The 18,416-nt window shown below is 45.2% G+C and overlaps 1 protein-coding gene and 1 long non-coding RNA gene across 4 annotated transcripts in view; one reads left to right on the top strand and one right to left on the bottom strand.

Annotated features, from left to right (window-relative positions):
- LAMA3 (laminin subunit alpha 3) overlaps positions 1-18,416 on the top strand; it is a 263,581-nt gene that overhangs the window by 169,919 nt on the left and 75,246 nt on the right. For 2 of the 3 annotated variants that reach the window (XM_059140351.1, XM_059140352.1), the window contains 6 exons: positions 4,829-4,973; positions 5,651-5,791; positions 7,292-7,453; positions 9,911-10,009; positions 12,185-12,268; positions 15,362-15,592. In XM_059140351.1, the coding sequence (XP_058996334.1) occupies positions 4,829-4,973; positions 5,651-5,791; positions 7,292-7,453; positions 9,911-10,009; positions 12,185-12,268; positions 15,362-15,592 (862 nt within the window). Of the gene's footprint in view, positions 1-4,828; positions 4,974-5,650; positions 5,792-7,291; positions 7,454-9,910; positions 10,010-12,184; positions 12,269-15,361; positions 15,593-16,436; positions 16,977-18,416 lie in introns of those variants that run through there. The other variant, XM_059140353.1, reaches the window with a different exon arrangement.
- Positions 6,868-8,016, bottom strand: LOC131811667 (uncharacterized). Its single transcript, XR_009346043.1, has 2 exons — positions 7,809-8,016; positions 6,868-7,514 (listed from the first exon to the last, which is right to left on the bottom strand). It is a non-coding gene; the product is annotated as an uncharacterized LOC131811667 (long non-coding RNA).

Below are 18,416 nucleotides of genomic sequence, written 5' to 3'. Positions count from 1 at the left end.
TGGTGTGAGTTTGCACAGGCTTCATATGGAATGGGCCCTGCCCATTCTCCTGGCTTCAGTCACCCCCACTCCAGATCCGGAGCTCTGGTCCTGACCCTCAATGGCTAGCTTATCCCACCTTCACTGCAAATCAATTCAACCTGTGCTTTTATTGGCTTTACTTAAGGGACCTCAGACAAGTCCCCTAAACTCTTTGAACACCTGTCCCCTCATATGTATAATGAAGTATTTGATGAACTTGAAGGGCCCTTACAACTCCAAAATTCTGATTCCATAGTTGAAACCCATGTCATTGTCTTGCCTTCAAACCATTTCTCTTTTTGAATCAATCTATCTTTCTTTCTTTCTTTCTTTCTTTCTTTCTTTCTTTCTGCTTACTGGTGACAGTCCCTTCCCAGTCCCAAAGCTTGAAATCCCAGTATCATCTAAGAATCAACCCCTTTTCCCTACAGTTGATTAGGTGTCAACTTCTGGCCGGGTATGGATTCTCTCCTTTCTTTCCATGTCTTTCTGCTCTCTGCTGCTACCTTAGTTAAGTTCTTTGACCCTCTCATCTTTGAATGATTTCATGCTCTCCTAACTGGCCTTCTTTTCCTGGTTTACTCATGCACTCATTCTTCATTTGTTGCCCCTCCCCCTTTTATTTGGCTCCTTACTTTAAAGGGAATATGCCAAGTACACAATTACCCTGGGATTTAAAAATCTGTTTTCCCCATAATTTTGGCACTAACATATGGAACTATTAATCTAGTCTGCAGAACTTGAGGCAATGTTGATAAATGTATATAGGCTTATGATTTTATCTTCTTGGTGTTTTTTTTTTTAGCTAGGATGAAACATTTTTCTCAGTTACTGCGATTTTTTATTTTTGCCTTAAATTCTGTTTTGTTAGATACCAAAATATCTTATTGCTCAAACTATATAACTATAAGCACTGACTCTAGCTTGGGTGCTGTGCCTCATGTATCAGGGGTCATGGTCTGGCAGGGGAAGCTGTACGAACCACTAATGGCAATGTGGCGTGGCGGGCGCCATGTTGTGTGTCAGTCTCCCAGGTGCCACTTCCATCACATTACTCTGCACAAGAGCCTGTCTCAGCTCCCTGACAGGATAAAGACCAGCTTTCATAGTCATATGGCCCCTCACTACCCTAACTTAAGCCTTTTTGCAGCTTTCTTCTCTGGCTTGGTTTTCTTACTTTCTCTAAACACTTTACATATGTTCAGTTCTCCAGGCATCAGTTCTCCTCCTCGCTCTACTGTTTCCCCCACGTTCTGTGTATCCTTCAAGGATTATGTTTGAAAATCACAGACCCCAAGAAGGCACGAAGCCTTCTGTGAGTCCACAAGCACATCCTCAACATCTCAGTGCCTCCAGCTAGCCATTCCAGTTCTCACGTGATTACCTCACTTTCGGCATCTTGTGTCCTGTGTTCTCAGTGGAAATGTGCCAAGGTCAAGACCGACTTACTCTACTTTTTCCCCTCCCCCCTGCATCCCCTACCACTCTTGGTGATTATTGAGTAAATCAATGAAGGCAGAAGGTAGACTTTGGATTCTAGATGACAACTAGAGTTGATCAGAGTGTGATATTAAGAGACCCACCATACGTAATGAGCAAAGGGTAGAGTTTCCTCTAACACCTGACTTTCTAGTTGTCTGTGCCACATGGAGAGCACCCACACATGCGCACATGTTATTACGTAAGCCTTGGCCATGAGCCCATTGCCTTGGAGATAAATCCTCTTGACCCACACCCCCGGCGCTGCTGTTCCGCACCTACAGGCAGCTTCTGCGGGAGGCTCCTTGCCTTTTCAAGGAGGGCAGCTCTTCGGGCAGCAGAGTATCTCTCTGGAGAAATGTGTCAAGGTCAGGCTGACTTTAGCTAGTTTCTAAGAGATGTTCAGCCAGACTTGACAGAAGAATTTCCTTTTTATTCCCTGTTGTCATGACACCACCAAAAAGTCCTCTGGTTGCTTGTTTTTGTCCAGGATTCATATGCTTAGTGCTCAGGAATCCCGATGTTATAGTCTCCGTGTTTTGGTTAACCCTTCCTTGTCAGTCCCACCTGGGGCCCTTGGGTCAGCTCACAGGTCCCTGCTCTTCGCACTCTGCCCGGTTTCTTGCTTTTTCTCATCCACTCTCAGGCACTCAGATGCTGCTTGTGTGTGGAGTGCGGTCCAGAGCTTTGCCTCACGTCACCGACATGGCCACATGCCCTCAGCCCACCTGTCCCTGCCACCACCCTCTCACAGCCTTCTGAAATAAGGAGGCAAGGAAGGATTTTGCTTCCATTTCTCCTTGTCTCCACAAGCAGCTTCCACAGCTGCCCTCCCTGCAAAATGCTCCAGTTCCTTTCTTTTTCACTCAAGTGAAAATATAAAAAATAGGCTCCTGTCTGCCTGTCCTTGCCTTCTAGGCCCAGGTCCAGGTCATTTGCTCCAGGGGCCCCTCTTAGCCTTGTCCACGCATGGCATTCCATATGTGAGTGGCTCTTGTGGCACCAGTGTTCACTTAAGGCACCTGTAAGCCAGAAGCCCTGCATGTTAGCTAAAAGAAACATGGACTTTGGTTCAACAAGCTGCCCAACTAGCAGTGTGTGACAGTAGCACCGTCTCTGCACAGTGTCCTTTTCTCCTGGCCGGGTGAGAGGAGCAGAGCCTGCGCAGTGTAAGTCAGGCCGTCTCCCAGCTGCACTCCTGATCGAGGGTTCCTCTTTCTGACAATTTTGGTTGGACGGGGCTGTCTGTCTCTACTCTCTTCACTCCCCTCTCTGGACCACCAGAGCCTTGTGCTCCACCCTCGCCGCTCCCTCCAGAAAGAGAGTCATCTGGCAACAGCCATTTTTTTTTTTTTTTGGCTGGACTGTCTGATTGCCTTTAGTCTGAGATTCACAAGAAGAGAGCAAATATTATCAGTCAGAGTCTAGGAACCCTCTGAGAGTGGATACAAATTTGTGTGTGTTGGAGAGACAGGGAGGGAATGAATGAATGAATGAATGAATGAATGAATGAAATCTGTGAGTGGTCCACAGTTTATCCAGCTTCCCAGAAGAGTCTCTGACCCCTTTCCAAAGTTTCCATCCCCCACACGGGAGTGATCTCTTTAAGTAGAACGTTGACACTTTCCATCTACCTTGCCATAGGTGTGATTTGGAGAACTTTTGCTTCCTTACAAAAAGAATTTCTGCAGGGATTGGGTGGGGAGGAACACAAGGGGGATGGGGCTGGAACTGAAATGACATTTGACCTGCCAGCAGGTCTTGGGGGAAAAACTGAGTCTATCTTTTTGGTTGTGCAGAGTGGGAGAAAGGGAGTCCTGTTCACTCCCCTTAGCTAATGCTATAGCAAGAATAGTAATAGCAGATTCTTGTAGGCGTGCATGGCCCTGCTCTAAGGCTTTTCCATGTATTATTTTATTTAATGTTTGCAATAATCCTACAAGGTCAGTATTATGATCTCTATTTTAGGGGTAAGTAAATTCAGCTACAAAGAGGTTCATTTGCTCAAGGTTCTATACCTGGTAAGTAGCAAAGCTGGGATTCAAAGGTAGGCTGACTGGTCTCGAGTATGTGTACTTAATCAAACACAAAATTCTGTTTTTGGTTATAAGCAGGTATTTACCAAAGACAGACTTAGTGGGAAATCAAGTTGGATTTCTCTTTTTCAGGATGGTCCCTGGGTAAGATATTTTAACAGGTATTAGTAGCAAGTTAATGATAAAATATTTTGGATCAGATTATACTCCCATGTTCTAATATAAAGCACATTTCCTAGTACTTTCTTTAGACCCACAAAGAAGAGATCAGCGTGTGGGTCCCACCAGATGTCAGCTTGGGCTCCAAGATCAGGCTACAGGAGGCTGGTACCCACTTCCTCCTTCTCTCCTCAACCCTTGAGGTGATGCGCTTCGGTTCTGCTGGCAGCAGCTGCTCTTCTGTCAGCTTCTGTGCTCTCCCCTCCTCTCTTGTGGCTCACATGCTCAGACATGTGGATCGCTCCCTGCTCCCCACAGAGCCTTCCTTGGAGCCCAGGCACAGCCTCCCCGCCAACCCTGCCCACACCAGCACCCACTCTGGCGCTCAGGCTGGATGACCGAGGGTCTTCCTTGCCTTCCCCTCTTCTGTCCCCTCATCCAGAACAGCACAAGCCCCAGGAACCTCACCCCAAAATAGCTTGGAACCCCTCCCTCCTCTCCATCCCCAGGGTGTTTGGCCTACTTCAGCCCCTTCTTCCTCCTGACTCAACAGGCAGCTGTGGAAATGGTCATCTTGACTGCATCCACACACACTTATCCGACCACACTCTTTCCTACTTAAAATTTCTCAAGATGGCAATTCCTTTCTGAGAGCTTGCATGTTCCAGGCACAGCCTCGTCTATCTCCACAGCAGTCCTGGGAGGCAGCAGCTAGCAATTTTCCCCTTTCACAGATGAGAATATGAAGCCTTGGTGAGTTATTAAGATACTCTGTTGGGTGCCAGAGCTCATCAGTACTCCGGCCAGAGGGCCCTCAGCGCCCAGGGCTCAGCTACCTCGTTCCATTGCCACTGGACAGTGTCACAACAGCCAGCATCTCCGTCCCCATGAGATGCCCCCTGCCTCCCTCTTCAGTTCATGGGTCAGCTTTCTCCACTCATCCGTGTGCTTCCTGCACACACCAGGCAGTTCCCCTCTCTTCCTTCTGTCTGGAACACCCACCCCCACGACGCTTGTCCTTTTAGGCTCCCCCAGGGAAGCACCGTCAGAGCTGCTCTGCAACAGCGCAGGCGGACTTGAGAACTGTGTGGAGACAGTGATGAAAACTTGTGCCGCCTTTGCTTTGAATACAGGTGCAAGCCCAGAGTCACAGGGCGGCAGTGCGACCGGTGCGCTTCTGGGTTTTATCATTTCCCGGAGTGCCTTCCCTGCCACTGCAACAGGGATGGGACTGAGCCAGGAGTCTGTGACCCAGGGACCGGAGCTTGCCTCTGTAAGGTAAGACAGAATGTCCAGTTCTGTCACGTCAGCCACTGGTCAGTGAGGAAGTTCTTCAAGTCGAGTCAACATAGCAAAATAAATGGGAAGTGGGACTGACCTGTAACCGATTTCTACAACGCATGTAGCATTTAATAGTTATTAGCTCGTTTGATAGAAACAGAAGGGAAGACCCCCTCTTATCCTTTGGAGAATCACAAGGCAGGTACAGACCCTTTCCAGAAAAGTTGCCACAAACCTTAGTCCACAATTTTAAGAGGTTCATAGATTCCCTGGAAGCTTTATTCCCAGCTCATAGACCCCAGGTTAATAATCTGCTCCAGGGCATTCTGTCAGGTGGTAAGAGAGCTTCTTAGTCCCAGCAGATGTTTTGAGGTGGTAGGAAGTGGGGTGAACCAAGACCCCCATATTGTGAATCCTCATGTTGCCATTTATCTACCTTCAAGATGCCAAGGGGCATCTTGTGAGATCTAGAAGATTCTCTCTTTCACTTGGGTATGGTAGAAGAGTTTAAAAAAGTAATGTGACAGAAAAGCTTCACAACGATGTAAACTTCATGTTTTGTTAGCATCCATGTTCTAACATCTTGTATGGGCAATAAATTTGGGAAAGTGACGAACTGAAATCAGAGAAGCTTTAGAGGAAATGATCTCTCATTTCGTGTTTTGTTTCAATAGGAGAATGTGGCGGGTACAGAATGTAACGTGTGTCGAGAAGGATCGTTCTACTTGGACCCAGCAAATCCCAAGGGCTGTACCCGCTGCTTCTGTTTTGGAATAAGTAATCATTGTCACAGTACACATAAAAGAAGAGCTAAGGTATGCAAGGAAGTCAAAGTTTGGTTTTTAGTTAGTACTTCCAAGTGGGGAAGAAGTGGGTTGTCCTGAAGCATGCAGTTCTGGTGGAGATTTTATATATTACTTTGTTGAAGTGTTAAACTTCGCCCTCGGCATCCCTCAGCTTGCCCTGCTCTTCCCACAGATGTTCTCATGCTCAGTGCCCCAGTTTGTCAGGTGGGCTCAGAGGGGCCTTCCCTCAGCACCCTCTATGAAGTAGCTCACCCTTCTTAGTGTACTCTAGCATTTATCCCTCCCTGACATACTCTACAGTTTAGTTTTAAAATTTGTTTATTATATATCTTCCTCTAACACTAGCATTTAAACTCCTTATGCATTCCTGGGGCCCAACACTGGATCCAGAATATAGTAGGTGCTCAATAAACACTACAGTCATTGGCTAAATGGAGTTGGTCACTCTTTTCCCTTGCTTCTTCTTATCTGCTTATTTTCTTTCTGTTTTACTTTCTGTCTCAATTACTTTATATGAACATTTAAGTTAAATTTTTTAAATGATTTATATGAGTTTTTGAATTAACTCCATGAAACTGAAACTTTTGTTGCCTCCACTATTCCATGAACCAGCAGGCTCATGGTTGCTTTCTTTGTATGAGTGATGTCTTACGTCCAACAGATACCTCAAGTAAAGGTTATTTTATATATGTCATTCCCAAAAGGAATGTAGGCTCGTAGTTAAGGAAAAAAAATTAGTTTTTTTTTTTTAAAGATTTTATTTATTTATTTGACAGACAGAGATCACAAGTAGGCACAGAGGCAGGCAGAGAGAGAGGGAGGAAGCAGGCTCCCTGCTGAGCAGAGATCCCGATGTGGGGCGCGATCCCAGGACTCTTGAGATCATGACCCGAGCTGAAGGCAGAGGCTTTAACCCACTGAGCCACCCAGGTGCCCCCCAAAATTAGTTTATAAATCCACAGAAGTCTTCTATCTTCACGGGAGCCCAGAAACATTATTCCTCATCAATGTCTTATCAATTCCTCCCCTCCCTCCATCATTTAACTCTTGGCTTCCTGTCTGATCAGGGAAAGTGGGGGGAAGGATTTATTATGAGGATTTATTTAAAGGAAAGTAATGAGAGCAGGCCACTGCGTTCCATCTCACATTTGTTCTCTAAGGAACTCGCCATTAAAATGTGCCCATAGTCCTAGTTATTATTCCCACACTTATTTATATATTACTCAGACATTTACTGAACACCTGCTAAATGTCAAGAACCCAGGATGTATGCTGGGATACAAAGAGCAATCCCACATACATATGATCACGGTTGTCTGAGAACTCCTAGTCGTCTTGGGGCAGTGGGAGGCAGTGCTGGGTGAGAGTTCTGTGCAAGCTCAGGAGGGGGCATATACAGGAAGCCTCCAGAACAAGATGGCCACCCCATGGTTCTTCTATTGCGCATAATTCAGCCATCACCAGAGAAGCTGAAGGCACATGTTTCTATCCTTTGCTCTTGTGTTCTAGTTTGTGGATATGATGGGTTGGCGCCTGGAGACGGCAGACGGAACAGACATCCCTGTCTCCTTCAACCCGGGCAGCAGCAGCGTGGTTGCAGACCTCCAGGAGCTGCCCTCTACAGTCCACAGTGCGTCCTGGGTCGCACCTCTTTCCTACCTAGGAGACAAGGTAAGGACGTCCTGAGCCCTCACCGGGTCCCCTCCGTCACGGCATGAGCATCATTTCCTGTCTGGAAGGAAGCATCAGGAAGTTCAGGTTACTAAAACTAAAGAAATTAGATGAGCTACAAACACTGGAAAGACGCTGCCCTCCCCTGGGAGGGGCTAAATGTACCCGACATGTGTTCACTCCCCAGCAAAGGAAATCATGCACCACAGCTTTTCTCTGGCTTTACTTAACCATTTAAATAATATCTGTTGCAAATGGGGCATGTGTGCTTTTCAAAGCCAGTGCTAAGAATTCTTTGTTTTAAAGCAGAAGAAAGGCTCCTTGTCAGGAAAACAAAAGCTGAAAAGTGACTCACGAGCTTATTAAAAGAAGCACAGGATCCGGGGGCAGCTTGGCTGTCATTAGCAGAATCGCAGGCAGTTAGTGAGACGCTCCTGTTCCTCTGGGAGCTTGTAAACAAGTTGCTCTTCCTTTGCTGCACAAATTGGCATAGCTTGGTCCCCTACACTTGTTTCAGAGGACGGAAGTGTGGGCTTCCTGTAGAAACATCATTTGGTAATGTATGCACCGGGTAGCAGAGGGTAGAATGTTCTAGAAGCTGTAGATGTCACAGGGCCCAGCTCAGGAGGCAGCATATTCTCTTAGAATCACTAAATATGAGGGCCTTGTGAGCCGGAGATCTATAATTCTGACTTCTGGTTGAAGGGCGTTGGGTTTTGACCTTTGAGTGTGGGCAATGTTGCTCCTCTCTTAGAACCCCTCTCCTTCCTCATTTAATGCTCATCCTCGCCTTCACATGGCAATCCCATGTAGAGCTCATCTATTACTCTGCAAACAATTACCCCAAAACTGTGCAGCTTAAAGCAGCAGTCCCCTTGCCCAGTTTCTGTGGATCAAGAATTCAGGAGTAGATGGCTCAAGGTTTCTCACAGAGTTATGGGCGAGATGTAAGTCAGGCCTGGCTCCAGACCTGGAGGGTCCACCTCCAGGCTCAGTCATGTGGTTGTCATAAGCCTCTGTTCCTCACTGGCTACTGAGGGGAGCACTCATCCTAGGAGTCCCCCAGGTGCTACCTGAGACTCCCCCTGACAGGGCACCTGGCTTCTCCTAAAATAACCAATAGAAAGAGAGAGGTGGGGGGGAGGGAGAGAGAGAGAGATGGAGAGAAAGAGAGAGAGGGAGGAAAACTCAGAATAGAAACCACGATCTTTTTATGACCTAATTTCAGAAATAACGTACCCTTACTTCTGCCATATTCCATTCATTAGAAGCCAGTCATAAGTCCAGTCCAACTTCAAGGAGGAGATTTAAGCTCCGCCTCCTGAAGACAAAAGTATCAGAGAATCTGTGGCCATATTTCAAAAATCACCTTAGCCCATCAGAAAGACAGTATTTAATCTCCATAGGGTGATTTAAATTATTAGCCTGGAATACTTCCAGACTCTACGATCATAGCTCTGTGATTTGGTCAGGTTGCAGATTCTAGGGGACTTCGGTGAATTGGGACCCAGAAATGCTGTTCCCTCTCCCCTGCTCCAAATTATATGTGTGTCTCAAGAAGGGTGTTCTGTGCTTCTCCACTCTAAGGTGATACTGCCTCTTGGTTTTCTCTCTCAATTACTCCTTTCTTGACTGGTTTTTACCTTATGGGTGGGAAGTGACAGGACCGGAGGTGAAGTAGCCCTCCCCAAACTATGACCTTAAACCTCCACCATGATCGTGCTACTAGGTGGCATTGAGAAAAGGTCCTTAGACCCACTGGAGCAGTCTGGCATGGCTTATGTGTGATCGTGTGGGAAATGCTCACCATCTGCTCTCAGGAGAAGTTTTTTAAAAATTATTTCTAGAGGTTCATTTTGTAACTGATAGATATTAACCAATTCTTTCAGTGAAATAAGAAGCCAATGGCCTAGATTTCTTAGAGTAACTATAGATTAAATGAACATTAGTTTAGACATCATCAAGAATAGAAAGATCTTACCTCTTTGTGTGACTAGTATCTTTCTTTCCTTTTAAGGTTTTATTTATTTATTTATTTGAGACAGAGAGAGAGAGGAGAGAGCGAGCACACACAAGGAAGGGCAGAGGGAGAAGCAGACTCCCCACTGAGCAGGGAGCCTGATGTGGGGCTCAATCCCAGGACCTTGAGATCATGACCCGAGCCAAAGGAGATGCTTAACCGACTGAGCCACCCAGGTGCTCCACTAGTATCTTTATTTTTAAGAGAAGCATCTCCTTGCTTGCAAAACAATCATGTTCATGCCAAACATTTTAAATAATATAAAATGGTACAAAGTAGAGAGCTAAAATACCATCTTCAATTCTTCACGCCCAAGATGACCACTAACAGGTAGATGGTATCTTTCCAGATCTCATGTGCCTCTGGTTTTTATGTGATTAGTGTTTCCATGGGCTCTTCTAATGCTTGTGCTCTTGATCCTATCAATACAATTTTAGGTTTCTTCATATGGAGGCTTCCTCACCTACCAGATCAAGTCCTTTGGCCTGCCTGGTGACATGGTTCTTCTAGAAAAGATGCCAGATGTGCAGTTGACTGTAGGTATCAGAACACAACCCAAGTGGCTGGAAATAGTAGTTGCCATTGGTTGCTGATCCAACTTTAGGGCATCTTGATAAAGAGCCTATAAACCAATTAGATTAAGTCTTTTCCAATATTTTGTAGAGATCGAAAGGGACATTGAACGTAGGAAAGTCCCTTCTCAGGATCCTGCTTCCCCTCCCCATCCAGCCCTTGTTTCTGCTCCCAAAGAACATAACAGTATCTCACGCTTGCTTCTTCTAAATTATTACTTCATGTTAAATTTTTTTAAATGTCTCTATCTTTCAATTTTGTCTCACCAGTGTTTTTGAGACACTCAGAACATTGTTTTGGCCTTCCTGTTGGCAAGGCCACATCACTGGGCTCATAAAGGACAGCTGATCCCTGTCCTTCACTCAAGTGGGAGCTAAGAGGGGAGATGGAAGAAATAGACACGTAGCTACAACCCACTGAACAAAACATATTTGAGGTGCAGTTCAAACAAGACTCTGAGAATTGGGGTCCGAGTGGGGGCTTATGTGGTTGAGAAACCCCCAGAAGGCTTCATGGAAAGGGTTAATTTTGAGCCAGACCTTTCAGCAGGGGATTGACGGGAGAAGCGCCCTTCCAGGGGCAAAGAAAAAAATAAACCACTTGGCTGTATTTTCAGTGATTCCAGAGTCATAGAAAACAAGCGGAAGGGTAGGAAAGAGGATATCTAGTGCTACGCTAAGGAATATGAGTTCACTTTGACAGTAGGGAGCCACTTTGGGTTTTTTGAGAAGAGAAGTGACACATCTGTACACCGTGTACCAGCCACATGATCTAGAACTGCAATCTAGAAATTCCTTGAGGGCAGGGTCCATGTCACATTCTGCTCTGAACCTCTAGACATCCAGGGCCCAGTATCTTGAACACAGGTTGAGGTGTCTGAGCCTGAACTTGATTCTGTTTCTGGTTTTAGTGCTGTGGTTAAGGCAGTGCAATTACAGCTTCCTGAAGGTTTTTGTTTGTGTGTCATTCACCATAAGACAGGGACTAGCAAGTCTCACACATCTTGTCGCAGCTGAGAGCCTGGCATTCTGGTGGGTTTTTGTGTTTAGGCGCTGCTGTGTTGTGTTTTGTTTTTATTGGCACCCAAATTTGTTGAACTGTTGTTTTAAAAACTACGAGGAACCTTTGTCAGACATCTTGAAAATGAAACACCAGAGATTTTAGAGGGAAAAGAGCTCCACCATAGAAATACCAGCCTGGCAGTGCTGTAGTTCAGTTTCCTACTTTTTTTTTTTTTCAGAATACCTCCAGCTTGGGCCATTAGTACACCAGTACTTATTGTCAAAGAGTTTATTGTGCAAACAGTTGGAATTCACAGAATGCGATGACCAGAATTTCTCCTGAATTTTACCTCCGAACATGGAAAATAATTTAGGCTCCTGAAACCTTCACTCTGCTGCTTTGTTCCAAACCACTGTAATTAAAAGCCTGTGGGGCATGTTTCTTAAATGAAACATTTGGGATGGCAGAGAATGGTCTTTTTTCTGAAACACCAGTGCTAGCGTGTGGAACACTTTTGGGCTTGGGGCTGTAATAGAAAAGCTAGGGTTTGGGGGCACAGGTTTGGGGTGGAGGTGGTGATGGTGGGTGTTGACCTTCCCATTATGCCCTGTTAGGAGTCCTTAAAGAGCCCCTTTTATGGAGAGGAGGGTTCAGAGGCCAAGAGTGAACAAGGCTGGATCTCACGGGGAGTGGGCTGCAGGGCTCTCCCTCTGGCCTGTGGCAGCTCCACGGCTCACCATTTACACAGCTTGCCAGCCCTTCTGCCACCCTGCCCTCCTCATGAACTCACCCACCGAAGAAGCAGTTTCTTGCTACCAAAGTCTGGTCCTGTCAGCAGCAATGGAAATGCACCTCATACATTGATTGTGAAGCATGGTTTTTGTAAAATAGGAATAATAATAATCCATCTTTTTAGCCACTTTCCATCAAGGGAATTTTCCTGGTTTCTGTTTATGAACATGCACTATATTAGGTATTATTTTCCTGTTTCCATTGACTAATCCTTTTGCCAGTCTGTTCATTTCACTATTTATTAGAATTGAGTATTCCATATAATGCAGTCACAGAAATTTGTTCTTATGGATTATAAACCTCAGAATATCTCAACCATGGCACTGATGTTTTTCTTTACACAGGGTCAGCACATGTCCATCATCTACAAGGAACCAAGTAACCCACGACCAGACCGGCTGTATCATGTGCGTGTGCAGGTGGTGGAGGTAAAAGAAACACATACAAAAAAATCATTCCTTTTTTTAAAGATTTTATTTATTTATTTGACAGAGAGAGAGAGAAAGAGAGAGCGAGAGCACAAGAGGGTAAGTAGTAGACAGAAGGGGAGGGAGAAGCAGGCTCCCCAGAGAGCAGGTGAGCCCAATGTGGGACCAGATCCCAGGACCCTGGGATCTCGACCTGAGCTGAAGGCCATTGCTTAACTGACTGAGCTACCCAGGTGCCCCCCAAAATCGTTCTTGATGATCCTCTTTTGTTCTACACCTTAGTTCTTTCAAGCAATTGTGATATTTTATGTTATGAATTTAAAATGTTAATTATACTTATGTATATATAATTTGTATATATACATTTAAAATATAAGTTATATAAAATATACGGAGTTTCATCCCCATAGGGCTTTGTTTATACTATCTCTATGGCACTTGGCACAGTCTCCCCTGTCTTAGAGGTAACTATCCTTGTCTTACAAACCCCGTGAGCTTGTAAATGCTATGAGGTAGCCCCCTGTCATCCTCATGCCTTCCTCAGTGGCCAAAAAATGCTTGGGATGAATGTATTGAAGAGCATGTCATTCTGTTTCTATGAGAGTGGCCATGCCAGCAAAAATGGTGGGGTGGGAACATCCACTAAATTCTCTCCTTCAGTAAAGCAATGAGAATATTGGCAAAAATGGTTAGAATCGACTATCTAGAGCTCTGGAAATTGACCACAGGCTCACAGCAATCTGAAAAGTGTTTAATCAAGAAAACTGGCTGAATCTTGGTAAGAACCTTAGGCTCTGTGGCAGTCAGTTTGCTCTGTTCCCATCCCCCAACCATATCTTCACAGTAGCCCACCAGCAAGGTGAAAACCAGTAGCCCATCAGCCGCCAAGGGAGACAGAGTGGCATTGGAGCTTATGCAAAGCCTCACTCCCAGAGATGTCATAATTTGACCCATTGGAAGGTTTTCTGGAAGATGCTCCTTCCAAGGCTGTCTTTGTTTGATCTGACTTTTGTAGCTTTCCCAAAATGAAAAGCCTTTCCCTTAGTGCTGTCATTGAAAACATTTAGAGGTAACTCCTTAACTTCAGACCTGACTGAGGTGATAGGTTAGAGCTGGAGATAATAATAGGCTAATCACAAAGCTTAAAATAAAAGGCTGGGAACAAGGAATACGTAGGGGCTTTGCAAATCTCCAACACAATCTTAGAAAGGTAGAAGGCCACACATACTCAGGGGTGTGAGCATGCTCAGGAAAGGCCCTAATTCCTCACCCCTGACTCACCTTGAGGCTCTGAGCAAGCAGGAAGTGAAGGCTAAAGCAGAGTTGTTAGCTGCCTGGCTGAGTGTTGAGAGGTCCCTCAACATACCCACAGAATACTTTGCAATGACTGGGGACTTTGGTTTTAGGCATTTAAAGAAATCTGTTTCCAGTCACTAGCTGACCACCAAGCTAACCAAGCAGAGACTTTAGCGGCCATTGGGGCGCCTGGGTGGCTCAGTGGGTTAAGCCGCTGCCTTCGGCTCAGGTCATGATCCCAGGGTCCTGGGATCGAGCCCCGCATCGGGCTCTCTGCTCAGCCGGGAGCCTGCTTCCTTCTCTCTCTCTCTGCCTGCCTCTCTGCCTACTTGTGATCTCTCTCTGTCAAATAAATAAATAAAATCTTTAAAAAAAAAATAAAAAAAAAATACACTATATTATTTAATTTGCTTTACTCTTCATCATAGTCCTGAGAGATTAGGTATTACTATGTCCGTTAAAGAGATGTGGAAACCAAATTTAAAGGAGGCAGCAGAATATAAAGATTATATATGAAATGATGTTCAATATCAATAATCATTAGAGGAATGCAAATCAAAGCCACAATGAGATACTACCTTATAGTCATTGAAATGGGTCCTATTTAAACAAACAAACAAACAAAACAGAGAATAACAGGTGTTGGGGAGAGTTGCAGAAATCGGAACACCTGTGCACTGTTGGTGAGGCTATAAGACAGTGGAAACACTGTGGAAAACGGTATTGAGGCTCCTCAAAAATTTAAAGATCTAATGACCATATGGTTCAGCAATCCTCCTTCTGGCTATATATCCAAAAGAATTGGAAACAGGGTTTTGAAGTGCTATTTGTGTACCCATGTTCACTGCAGCACTGTTTGTAGTAGGTCAGAGGTAGAAACAACTGAAATGTCTATTGGCAGATGAATGGATAAAGCAAATATGATATATACATCTATTGGAACACTATGTAAGCCTGTCACATGCTGGAATATGATAGTTCTAGCTAGATAGATGCTAGGGCGTAAGGGGATGACATTATGCCAAGCGAAATAAGCCAGTCACAAAAAGACAAATACTGCACGAGTCCACTTAGATGAGGTATTTGAAGCAGTCAGATTCATAAAATCAGAAAGTGGAATGCTGGTTGCCAGGAAGGGGGGGAGGAGGAAATGGGAGTTATTACTTAATAGGTACAGAGTTTCTGTTTTGTCAGATGATAAAGTTCTGCAGATCCGTTGTACAACGATGTGAATATAATTAACACCATTACCCTTAAAAATACACTTCAAAATGGTTGAGATGGTGGATTTTATGTTGTGTGTTTTTTACCATTGTAAGAGTAAAATAAAATAACATAAATGTGTGTGTGCAAGAAAAAATTGAGTTTCCTGTCCCAATTATGTGTGTTTAATGAGTGATCTAACTGCATGACCCAGTGGCCTTCCATTTGCCTCTTTCCTATATCATTCTCGCTCAGTGTTTGCACACACAGAAGTACATTTTAAAATAAGGATAACTGGGAAGTCTCATTTCATTTTATTCATTATTTCCTGCTTTCATTTTTCCCCTTTCATGTGGTACTCTCTTCTTGGGAATAACCCAGGGCACCTGACTTCAGAATTACAAATCCACTATCTTTCACTTATTTATTTATTTTTTTTAATTTATTTTATTTTATTTTTGTCTATTCTAGTCTCTTCTCCCATATGCCCTATAAATGTCTTCCCTTTGACTTGTGCTGGGTGTCTGTCTCTCTGAAACCCCGCAGAAGTGAGCCTGCCAAGGGGAAACCTTGTCTCTCTGTTTTCACTTGTAGGGAAACTTCAGACACGCCAGTAGCGGCGGCCCGGTGACCCGGGAAGAGCTGATGATGGTTCTGTCCAGCCTGGAAGACTTGCGCCTCCGAGGCCTCTACTTCACGGAGACGCAGCGGCTCTCTCTGAGCGGGGTGGGGCTGGAAGAGGCCTCGGACACAGGAAGTGGGCGCAGAGCACACAACGTCGAGATGTGTTCCTGCCCCCCTCACTACACTGGTGACTCATGCCAGGTAGGAAGCTCTCCTCCCCCATCAGACTCCCCCCACGGGACTGCCGTGGCTGGCCCTCCTGTCTGCCGCCCGGCACTGCTGCCCAGATGGTCCGCAGCACTCTGCCCAGCAGACAGGTGTCCACTGGGCTCAAGCTTCTGTCTTCCCGGGACCACCTCCAGGTATTAAATAGGAAAAAGAAATCACAAACATCTCGAATTCCACAGGAAAGCCACAGGCACTCGAGCGATCCTGAGAGTTGTTGAAATCAGGACTTTCTGGGAACTCGAAAGGAGCATCCCAGGATTTGAGACACTGCCTTCCCATTGGGTGACCTGGGGTTCTCAGGCTGTTCTTGAAAAAAGAGTCCCTGCGACACTCGCTGCCGATCGACTTAGAGCCCAGAGAATGTCCTGATTCTTCCAGGAGAAGTTGTGGTCCAATTTCTTGGATCCCAGCAGACCTTCCTTCATGTGAGGCCCAGCCAGTCTGACTTGTCCTCAGATGATTAAAAGGTGCCGTAAAATGAAACCGTTTCATATCTCAAGCTGTAAGTGTGGGAGGGAGAGAAAGCACAATGTTTGGTGCAGTTAATAGGAAATAGCAAACATTGTCACTTGGTGTATTCCCTGCACCCCGCGTGTGTACATTCCGCAACATCCTTCCCTTTCTGTCCTCACCCCTCAGAAGCAGAAAGCCCCCAGGGGATCTGAATTCCGGTTCCTTTTTTAACCTGCAAACATCACCTGTGCTGGTTTTCTGGAGACTTCTGTCTTGTTACATGTAGTCCACAGGTGGCTGCTACCTTCTTCTCCCCCCCACCCCACCCCCCTTCCTCCTATCTCATTTCTGGCCCACCTAAATAAAATCATAGCCCCAGGGAAGGAGTGGAACCTCTCCATTACTAGCCTCCTGCCCAGGGCGTGTTCTCTGCGCATGACTCAGCCTATGATTTGCAGCTGCTCTGATGGGCCAGTGCCGTCTGCGGGGTGAGGTGGGTAGAAGGTGGTGCATGCCCCACCTCGCAGGAATTATAGAGCGGCGTGCTTCCCTGTGGGACTGTTATGTGTGCTCTCTCACAGGCTGACTCATGGGTGAAGTTTACAGGTGGGGCCTCCTGCCGCAGACAGCCTGCCTCACCTGAGTCAGGCGGGCCTGGGCGCTGAGCAGGAAGCGCAGGTATAAGAGGAAGAGGCAGGCTTGTGTGTAGGCAGCAGGACGCCCGAGGACCAGAATGCCCCCAGCAGTGAGGTGGTCAGCCAGGAGCGCAGGGTGGCTGTGGATCTTGGGGGCAGCCCTGGGGCAGTGTCTGGGATATAATTCGCAGCAGCAGAGGCTGGCCTTTCTTCAGCCTCCAGGTCAAAGTCATCTGCAAGCAAGTCATACGGACTTTAAACCCAGCCAGGTAACATCATTCCCTTTTACATTCTGGTTTGGGATGGGGAAGGGTTCTTAGCTTTGTGACATTTGAAGTGAAGGGGATGAATGAATTCTGGGTGGGCTGGGGGAAGGACCCAGAGCCTCCCTGTCCCATTGACTGACAGTGTTTATTAGGGTGCCTGACAGATTGCTCTCCAGAGCTGTTAACCGCAAACCCTGTAAACATCAGCCCGCCTGGAAATGCCCAGGCAGCTCAGAGTCTGAACATTTGTGGGACGTTAGTACCCTATGAAACTTTGCCTTTTGAGAGTAACCCAACCCCTAAGACAAAAAAGTCCAAAGCCTGTAGACCTCCAGATTCTTCTTGGAAGAAAATTTACCTAAAAAGCAAACCACAAGAATCAGTGAAATCGTGTTTACGAAAAGTGATGAGATCAAGTTTGTATAATACCTAACAAGACATGCTTCAATTTGCCAGGCATTATACACTCAAAAATTCTGTCTGTGCACTCTCTCTCTCTCTCTCAACTTTCTGGATATTTACATGTTTACTCAGAGACATAGATCCTATGTCTACTCAAATAACCCTGAAAACCTGATAGGGACATAATTTTCTCATTTGTACTGGAAAAGTTTATTGGAAAAGTTATCCTGAAAAGTTGTCCTTAAAAAAATAGTTGCTAAACCATTTGACTGAAATAGTATATTAGGATACATTCATTTTCATGTAGGGTAAGTCTTCAGTGCAATCTGTGAGCTTTACAGAGGTGAGAAAATGATTATATTTCAGTAACTGACAAATGTTCCCCCAAAGAGTCACGTGATAGTTACAGAACTCTCGCAGGGGACTTTTTCTGTTTCTAATCCAAAGCAAATTAGGGTGGGTGGTTTAGTTTTAATCAGGTTGGACTATCTTTTCTCCAGAGCATGTTTAATTAAGGCTTTTTACTCAGGCATGCTGTCATAAATGAACCACATATATTTATTTATTTATTTGGATAATTTGTTCCTTACCAAATATTATTGTTTCATATATGGTGGTAATTAAGAGGTATTTAGTAGCAAAGAATATTTGCTTGTAGATATGATCACACCACCAGTGGCTGACTTTTGTTCTAACGTATCTCTCAGTCATGTTTTCAATTAAAGAACATTCCTTTCATACTTTGATTCTCCTGTAGACAAGCCTATTCATATAACACATAAAGCAATCTCATTTTTTGCAATAGCTTCTTTTGCCTAAACATGGTTTCTAATAGCTGAAGGGAAAAATATATTGGGAATTATAGTCTTACTGTGTACGACATGTAGTAATTGGTAATTTGGGGAGAGGCTCCAATCAGAAACTGAGATATTCCACTCTGGGGAGTACATGAGGCTTTTTTCCTCCAGCCCTATCAGGTTAGCTGCTTCCTCTTTCCCACCTGACCAGGTAGAAACTTGGAATAAATGAGAATGGACAGTT

Source organism: Mustela lutreola, chromosome 11 (genome assembly GCF_030435805.1).
Source record: "Mustela lutreola isolate mMusLut2 chromosome 11, mMusLut2.pri, whole genome shotgun sequence".
Taxonomy (NCBI): Eukaryota; Metazoa; Chordata; class Mammalia; order Carnivora; family Mustelidae; genus Mustela; species Mustela lutreola.
This window is presented reverse-complemented; position numbering and strand designations above follow the sequence as displayed.